This window comes from Cyanistes caeruleus, chromosome 21 (assembly GCF_971803275.1).
Source record: "Cyanistes caeruleus chromosome 21, bCyaCae1.hap1.1, whole genome shotgun sequence".
Classification (NCBI taxonomy): domain Eukaryota; kingdom Metazoa; phylum Chordata; class Aves; order Passeriformes; family Paridae; genus Cyanistes; species Cyanistes caeruleus.
Window position 1 is genome coordinate 6544257 of NC_141721.1, and position 9394 is coordinate 6553650.

At 37.8% G+C, this 9394-nt stretch overlaps 1 protein-coding gene across 10 annotated transcripts in view; it reads left to right on the top strand.

Annotated features, from left to right (window-relative positions):
- The window catches only part of TRPV3 (transient receptor potential cation channel subfamily V member 3), a 29154-nt gene that overhangs the window by 16075 nt on the left and 3685 nt on the right, over positions 1-9394 (top strand). For all 10 annotated transcript variants that reach the window (XR_015278545.1, XR_015278546.1, XM_086859672.1 and 7 more), the window contains 14 exons: positions 1123-1209; positions 1889-2046; positions 2330-2506; positions 2692-2832; positions 3028-3308; positions 3942-4118; positions 4755-4913; positions 5343-5444; positions 5993-6066; positions 6688-6853; positions 7330-7396; positions 7723-7994; positions 8394-8506; positions 9119-9189. Coding sequence is in view for 8 of the 10 variants with exons in the window: in XM_086859672.1 (XP_086715798.1) it covers positions 1123-1209; positions 1889-2046; positions 2330-2506; positions 2692-2832; positions 3028-3308; positions 3942-4118; positions 4755-4913; positions 5343-5444; positions 5993-6066; positions 6688-6853; positions 7330-7396; positions 7723-7994; positions 8394-8506; positions 9119-9189 (2045 nt within the window). In the remaining 2 variants the exon portion in view is untranslated. The remainder of the gene's footprint in view (positions 1-1122; positions 1210-1888; positions 2047-2329; positions 2507-2691; positions 2833-3027; positions 3309-3941; positions 4119-4754; positions 4914-5342; positions 5445-5992; positions 6067-6687; positions 6854-7329; positions 7397-7722; positions 7995-8393; positions 8507-9118; positions 9190-9394) is intronic.

Sequence of the window (9394 nt, forward strand, 5' to 3'; positions counted from 1 at the left end):
AATGAATTGAGAAAAATTATGACTGGGAAGAATACACTTAATTTTAAAAAAATGTGTGGGGTGCTAACACTCAATAATTATGAGTAAGGGAAATATGCCACAAATCTGGTACTAATCCAGAATGGCCAAAGGTTTTTGTGTCTGAGGATGCCTGGTCAGCTTTTAGGAATTGGCTGACAGGGTGATTTTGGTTTCAAAGGAGAAGTGTCCACAGTTCCCCTTCTCATTCAGGAAGTGACCTGCACTTGTGCTTTGTCACCACATTACTCAGCTTTCTACAGATGAGACAGATGGAACAAGAATGGACTCGGAGCTCCCAGCTTTATTTCAAAGGGAAGGGAATACCTGCAGAGCAGTGCTGCCCATGCATCTGTTTTGCCAATAATTAATAGCTAAGGTTCCCCTAAATTATTAATCTGAGGTAGTTCATCTAACCTGAACCTTAGAGAAAGCAAAAAGACAAGTAAGGAACTAATTTATCCTAATTTTTCTAAGTCAGATCTGCTTTTAGGACTGTGTGGAAATTATGTTCAGCAATTACAAAATATCAATGCAATTGAAATTCTTTTAAATATATCACCTAAATATCTATTTAGGGCCCAGTCCTCATTTTCTCTCATTCATGTCAGACACAAAACACTCCTGAATTTCCTACGGTGTTCTGTGTAGTAAATCTTTAGGTAAATCTTTCATTGTGGGCTTGCAACCCACTCACTGCTACAGATTTAGCACTTGTTTTGTGCCAGATGACAAATTAAGCATGAGAAAAGGAGGAATGTAAGCTTCAAGCATTCAGGGTGATGCATAAAAGCAGTAATCATTAAAAAAAAAAGTTCCCACGGTTTCAGGATCTCTAGTGAAATAATATAATGAAACACAAAGCAGATTGCTTTCCTAATGTGGTCTTTTTAAAAAATATAATAAAATCCTGCAAGTCTCTTCATTTTTATCACCCACTTTAAAATCCATGTGGGAGATAAAATGATAGAATTAAAAGGCCAAATTCAGATTGGATTAATATAAGCTCTAGTGTAGATATTCTATCCTGCCATTGATTGTTTCTTCATGCAAATTACCAAAATCCTTGCTAATATCTTGGCACTTGCTTTTCTTTCTCTGCAGTGCATCTGGAAATGGGGAAGACATGGATTCCCCACAGTCTATTCAGGATGATGCCACTGAATACAGCCCTAACGTCGACAGTTGTGGGTGAGTGGAGACTCAAATATTTCTCAGAACATTTTCAACTGATTAAATCTGTGGTAGGGTAGATATTACCTACTTTTCCTGTTATGTTCTAGAAAAAAAGGTCATGTGTGTGCATGCCTTTCTGATCCTTCAATAATTAAATGTTGAAATAAACAACTCTAATTTCTCAATTTTTATAATTAGTGTGAGGATTCTTTATATATAGTGGGTGTTTTTTAGATGGCAACGCAGGACCTACATGCCACAGTCAGGCATGGAGTATTTCTGCTTGGGGGAAATATGAAATTCTTTTTCCAGAATAAAGGATGATCAGAAAGTGGTGTAAGATTTGAGGTTAAGAGCTCTCTTCTGCTGTGAGAACAGCACCAGGTAACTTCAGCACAGCAGTCAGTTGTGGCAGAGCAAAGAAGTGTTTCTTGGGCTTTATTCCAGACAAATGGATAAACTGAGAAAAACCACAAAATACTTGAAAAATGTACTGTTTATAGTAAAGCACCCTCTCAAAAGCTCATTTACCTGCATATAAGCAATGTGGGAAATGTTCTGAGCTATCCATGGAAGCAGGGCAAGTTCGTGTAGTCTGGGCCAAATAATTGTATTTGGTTTTACTCTTCTTAAAAAATAAGCTAAACCAGGATAAATTGTACCAGAAGTTTCATGATGATTTCTTACAATTCAGTGCTAACACATGCCAAGGCCCTGAGCTGACGAGTGCCAGGAAGAAGCTGAAGAGGAACCTGTTCCGGGCGGTGTCTGAGGGGAATGTGGAGGAGCTGCAGCGGCTGCTGGCAGAGCTGAAGGAGCGATCGAGTGCCTGCACCAACCTGCCTGTGCCAGGTGAGCTCTGCAGGCACCTGTGGGAGGGCTGGCAGCTTTTCTGGCAGCTCAGGTGCAGCCCAGATCTGGGAAATGTATTTATTTCCCTGTGAATTTGGGAATTATGGCACCAGGATGTCCAACAGGAAAACCAAGGTTGCCTTGGTGCTGGAGAACAAATCAAACAGGATGGAGTAGTGGTTTGGCAAATAGTTTGTGTTCACCTATACCCCTCAGGTTTCACCCCTAATGAACAGAAGTTTAATAAATAACAATGATCTAATCTCAAATTTCACTCTTATAGATTACCTGATGAAAAAGTTCACAGCTTCAGACACTGGCAAGACTTGTCTGATGAAAGCTCTGCTGAACATCAACCAGAACACAAATGAGATAGTGAACATGCTCCTGTCCTTTGCAGAGGAAAATGGTATTTTGGAGAGATTTATCAATGCAGCATACACAGAAGAAGCATATAAAGGTATTGCCATCTGATAGCAGTTTCAGGTATACAGTTAAACATACCCTCCACAAAATAATCATGGTTTAAATCCCTTGGACCAACTTTTATTCATGATCACTGGTGCCATCCTTTGTGAAACATCATTGATGTTTCAGAGTGTGCTTGAAAGACTGAGCTCTAAATTCCTCTATCTGCTTTTTCAGGCCAGACAGCTCTAAATATTGCCATTGAGAGGAGACAGTATGAAATCACTGAGACCCTCATAGAAAAAGGAGCAGATGTGAATGCTCATGCCCAGGGTATTTTCTTTAATCCCAAACACAAGCATGAAGGCTTTTATTTTGGTAAGTTGGAACTGAGATATTTCTGGAAAAGTTAAAAAGGAATACCCCAAACTTCCATAAAACAAGAGCTTAATCCAGTACAATCAATATATAAATGTGCTCTCACATATTAAGATGATTAACACAATATTTTCTATTGTGATTTGAATGCTTGAAATAAAACATGACCACTTGTTGCATTTTATGATTGTGTAGGTGAGACTGCACTGGCTTTAGCAGCATGTACCAACCAGCCAGACATAATTGAGCTGTTAATGGACAATGCCAGGACCAATATTTCCTCTCAGGATTCCAGAGGAAACAATATCCTCCATGCATTAGTTACTGTGGCAGAGGACTCCAAAACACAGAATGACTTTGTGATGAGAATGTACGACATGATTCTGCTGAAAAGTAAAGACAGAAATCTGGAAACAACCAAGAATAAGGAGGGTTTGACACCACTGCAATTAGCTGCAAAAACTGGGAAATTAGAGGTGGGTGTGATTTCAGTAGCAACTGAGAGAAACTTGTGCTCTGACACATCTCTTTCCAGGCTGGTTATGCTGTTTTGTATCGGTATTTGGTGAGCTAATTTTGTTCAAAACACAAATATTTCCATTGCAATGTTGTTTTTATGCTTCAAGGTTTCTCTATAACTCCCTTCCTCTGTACAAACTACACAAGCTGTTTAGAACCAGCCTTCTGTTGTACAGAAATTCTGCATTTACCACCAAACAATTTCAGAAAGCTCAATAGAACTGCTCTGTTGCACTGCTGTAGGATTTGGTTTGCATAAATCAACTGTAGTGTAAAGAATTGGGAATGGGATGATTTAGAAAGCAATTAAGTTCAAGGAAGGCATAAATGAACACATGGAAAATTGTGCTTTCATCCTTTAGAAAAAATCTCTGAGAGAAGATCTGAAGGCATTAAAAACACTGAATTTATTTCTTAGATTTTTCATCTCCAGCACCTCTCACTGAATATTACAAGTACAAATACATGAAATTGCACAACTGTACAAAATGTTATAGGTAAAAGGTGGGAGTTTGGGCAAGTATATTCATGTGCTTTCTCCTTTCCCATGAACATCACAGCTGCTGACAAATGATCTGTTCATGTTTTAGATTCTGAAGTACATCCTGAGCAGAGAGATCAGAGAGAAGCCAAACAGGAGCCTGTCAAGAAAATTCACAGACTGGGCTTATGGTCCTGTTCAGTCTTCTCTGTATGATCTGACAGAGCTGGATACCACTGCTGACAACTCAGTGCTGGAAATCATTGTCTATAATACAAATATTGGTGTAAGTTACCTATTTGTATATAAATTTCTTTTTCTAGCAGTACCCCCATTTTAGATGCCTTGCAAACAGCTGAATTACTTGTGAACAGTAACTTTTGGTTCTCAGTTTTTGTATCGGGAGCAGGATAAATTTTATGCTGCTGCATAATGTCAGCTGTAACACAGTTCCTGCAACACAGGTTAGTTATTTTGGGAGTGTCTTTTCCTACATTTGAAGCGTTAATTTGACTTAGGAACGTAAATATGGCCAAGCTGGTCTGACCAAATAAACTTTACTTGACAGGTTTGTATTTTAGGTGTTTAGGAGTGTTTGATTCACAAAGCCAGGGTTTTACATTTGCTGAGTTCAAACCCTGCCAAAAGATTTCCACAGGCAGAGGAACCAGGAGTTCACAGGAGTTTTTGCTCAGTCATAATTCACCTGGCTGGGAATGGCAGCTTATCCCAGCAGGAGGAGGAATTGTCCCTTTGTCCCATCTCAGGGTGGTCTGGCACATCCCTGAGCACAGAGGTGTTTCTAGAGCAGAAAGGATAATGTGGAATGAAATACACAAAATTCACACCTTAAATTCTGTTTCCTTACAGGCAGCAAGCTGAAATATTTAAATTTAAATTTTATTTTTTTTTTCTTCCTCAGAATCGCCATGAAATGCTGACTTTGGAGCCCCTGAATTCACTTCTGAGGATGAAATGGAAGAAGTTTGCACGGCACATGTTTTTCATGTCCTGCTGTTTTTATTTCTTGTACAATGTAACATTAACACTGGTTTCCTACCACAGGCCTAATGAAAACAAAGTGAGTACAGCAGCTGAATCTCACCAAATTTTTCTGACTTAAAAGGCAATAGTATTTCCTGAATTGTACTAAAAATGCTAAAACAAGGTCAGCTATTGGAATATCTGTGTATAGACCATGTTCTCCCACATCAGTGTGGGAGCATCAGATACGCATTTTGTGGAAATGACCTAAAATATAAATACATGATACAAAGACTGAAATTTCTATAGGTGAGAAGAGGATATTTTGTTTTTCCTTTAAGAAAGAAATTTCTGATATTTCAGTCACTGCTGTTAAGGGGCCGATTGTGTAAATACATCAAGAAAATTCTCCCTGGAAGGGGAGAAATTGTGAAACCAGAGAGTTTACACATGTGAGGGTTTCTGTTGCTTTGTCTTTTACCCTTCAGGGATGGAACTGAGATTTTCCTCTGGATTTGTCTTGCAGGCTCCTCCTTATCCACTGGCTCTGACCCGAGGAGTGGGGTGGCTGCAGTTGTCAGGACAGGTGATGGTTATGTTAGGAGCAATATTTTTAGCCATAAAAGAGGTAAATTAATTTTTTTTAGTAACAAGTATACAGCTAAATTGTAAAGAACTTCTCTGAATTTATGAAATGCTTCTGCTGCTATCAGAAATACACATGGAGTATCTTTGATATGTGTAATTTTCAAATCTTTGGCACAATCACTTACTCAGAATGACCCTGGTTATGTATTTGAGTACAACTGTGAAACAAATATAAGGATGTTTGCTTTCCAAATTGTCAATGCAGAGTTCTGATATTTGTACAATACCAATTTTGTCAAATTATTGGCTTTAAGGACAAAAGAATTGCAAGTTGTAATGAAAAAAAAATCCCATGGTATAACTTTTGCCATGCACTGTAAGTAATTAAAAGTAGTAACTTTTAAACTGTTAGAAATGACAGAATTTTAACCTTTGAATTTACAGCTTTATAAAAAAAAATCTAGAATTTACCATGTCTTATCAGTAGATAGGTTAGTTTAGAACATCAGTTAAATTATTTTGAAAAGCAGATTTTGAGATCTGTTTTCTCTTTCACCATGCCTGTGTTTTCTGTTTCTGCCTACACAGAGCGTGGCCATCTTCCTGCTCCGGCCCTCAGACCTGCAGTCAATTCTCTCTGATGCCTGGTTCCACTTTGCATTGTAAGTCTCATGTGCATATATATATATATTTTTTTTCTACTCTATATAAAATTCTCTATCTCATGGTCACAGAGAATGTGTTCCTGTAGCAGACATATAGCAGCTATCACTTTTATTCCTCAAAATCATCAGTTTTAGAGGGATGGATGTAAGTTTACCTGCAGCTTTTATTGGTTGCACTGTCGGTAACAACACTAGGGTTGATGTGCATGGAGCGGGTTTTTCCCACCTGCTAGTGCCTTCCCTGTTTGTGGAAAATCTGTAATGATTCTCTCAATTTATTAAGCTAAAGCTTCAATTACATGGCTTCAAAGTAAATTGTAAGGATTCTTAATGTTGCTGTCAGCAAAATCTGCATTGAGCAGCTGTTTTGGGGTGAATAGTTTACCTAAATTATGCTTTAATAAACATAATCCTTATTTGTTAATATACTTATATCACTTGCACCAATCTATTTTATTATTAAACTATAATGCCAATTTCATGGGAAGAATAAAAAAGCAGAATGAAATTACGAATTAATCCTAGAGAGCAAAGAAATCTTGTTTTCGTGTTTTTCCATTCTGTTGTTGGTTTTGTGCTAGTAATTTCTCTTTTACATATATGTTTGTTTTTTAACAGTTTTATACAAGCTTTGCTTGTGATCTTCTCTGTCTTTTTGTACTTGTTTTCCTACAAAGAACACCTGGTGTGTCTTGTTTTGGCAATGGCCCTTGGCTGGGCCAATATGCTCTATTTCACCAGAGGATTCCAGTCCATGGGAATTTACAGTGTGATGATTCAAAAGGCAAGTTTCTCTTTTGTTTTACCTGCCTGATGATACTCCATTGTCCTACAATCCAAGTCAAGTATATTCAGCAATTATATGTATTTTATAGTTCATTTTGAAATGTCTTATTTCCAATTTTTATGCATTATTTCACCAGAACATACTATTTGTTCTTCTTCAACAGCAGGAACTAGTTTGTAGCTTAATATCGACATTTTTATAACATTAAATATTTGAGTAGCTTGTGTTTATCCTAGCTAATGTAGTTCTGCAATTTAATTGCATCATAATCTGTAATGTCTATATTGTACAGAATTAGTCACTTTCAGAGAACACACCAGGCCTGAGATAAACAATCAGGCCTTTGAGTTTGTTTGCTCAAGGAGAGCAGTCTGAGGCTTCACTTTGTGCCTCACCAGTATCCCTGCAGAATTCAAAAGCACAAAACTAGTTCTGAATTTTAACATTTGTCAACTGTTTCATTCAATTTTCAGGTCATCCTGCAAGATGTGATAAAGTTTTTAGTTGTCTATATCGTGTTTTTGCTGGGATTTGGCGTAGGTAAATATTACTGGAGAAAAGCACTGATGCTCTGTGTGAGTAAAAATTTTAGCATTATTACGAATAAGAACCCTGTTTTCATGAGAGCTCAGGTTGGGGTTTGTTCTGGATGTTTAGATGTGAACAGATGATTCATTTGCCTTGGTCTCAAATTCCTGGAATTTCATTTGGATGTGGGCTCCTTCTGCTTCCTGGAAGTGTCACCTGGCTGCTCTGTGTGGCTGGGCAGCTCTGGCGTTCTTAAGCAGTTTGGATTCTTTGGGATAAAATGCCCCATATTCCCAAATAATGATTGTGACTGAAATTTCCTTGTGCTTTCTCCTCAGCTCTTGCTGCCCTGATTGAGACGTGCCAGGAGGGTGGGGAATGCCGTTCCAACAGCAGCCTGGGACCTGTCCTGATGGATCTTTTCAAGCTCACCCTAGGACTGGGTGACCTGGAGATCCAGCAGAATTCCAAGTACCCTGTTCTGTTTCTCCTGCTCCTCATAACTTTCGTTGTGCTGACTTTTGTTCTTCTCTTGAACATGCTGATTGCTTTAATGGGAGAAACTGTGGAAGATATTTCTAAGGAGAGCGAGCACATCTGGAAACTCCAGGTTTGTTTGGGGGATGCTTGGACTAAAGCCCTTATGCTGACACAACAAGTTAAAAATGTTAAAGATAATTGTCATTTGGTTTTGCGTGTGAATAATGGAAATAAGTAATTCTAGTATTAGAGAATTGTACTAACTTTGGAATTAGCAATCCTAAAGGTGATATCATGGCTTGGATTTCCAACCTGTGCACTGTCATAACTTTCAGTCCCCTGGGTATGTTACAGGATGTGTTTCACTACTTTTCCAGGAATCTGAATCCCAATCTGCACAAATTGTTAGTGATTTTCTGTTTTTGGTGTTGGCTGTGGGTGGAGGCTTGACCTGTTATAAACTGCAAACTGCATGCTGTGAAATCAGACCAAGGCTAACCATACTCATTTTACTATTTACTGCCAATAGAGAGCCAGGACTATTTTGGAATTTGAAAAATTCTTACCAAAATGCCTGAGGAAAAAATTCCAGCTGGGAGAACGGTGCAAAGTGGCTGAAAATGACACCAGGGTGTGTTTAAGGTAAAGCAAAGCTGGAATAATGTGCTATCAATTCTGCTCTCTTTATGCTGCTTCAGGGTTATTTCTCCTCAAAACCCTCTTTAAAATAGTTCTACTATCTCTACAAATTATGCTAGATGCACAAAAATATAATTAAGGGGTTTTTTTCAATTGTAACAAATTTAATGTTTAAATAGGGAAAATACATAAATTTCTATGTAGGCAATCTTTTGTTAAGAAAGCAGATCTTCATATGTTTTTACTGTGGAAGCATCAAATCTGCTTGCAGTAAATGTCACTTTATCATAATCTCCTTTGAATGTCAGCTTAAAAGCAATCACAGTTAAATTGATTGGTAATTGATGATTACCATATTAAAGAACTGTGGGGTTTAATGACAAATACTTAAATATTCCAAGACTGTACTAACTATGTGTGAAATTATGAAGTAGTCTTTGTGTTATTCTCACTTTCATATAGTGCCTGACAGTGCAAAAGACATTCAGGCTTTTAGTGCCAGCAAAGCAGGTGGCAAAGTGTGACAATCCCAGGAAGGAATAAAGGGGGGAAGATCAGAGATGTAGCTGGGGGATAATGCATGGTGATAACACAATTTATGTACAATGTAAACAGGATTAATGAAGTGAAATGGACTGAGTGGAAAACCCATGTTTCATTTATTAATGAAGATCCAGGGCCAACAGGTACTGTGGAATTTTGACACTCTATTTGCAGGATCTTTCCTTCTTAGAAATGTTTTCTGATACAGTTTTATACCTTTAAAAATATAAACTCTTATATTAAACCACACATTATTACCAGAGAAACTAATGGTTAATATAGCAGTGGTATTAAATTACTTTTAAAGGCTTGGAGAGAGGGTTGGTGACAAACGAGTTTTGTAATATA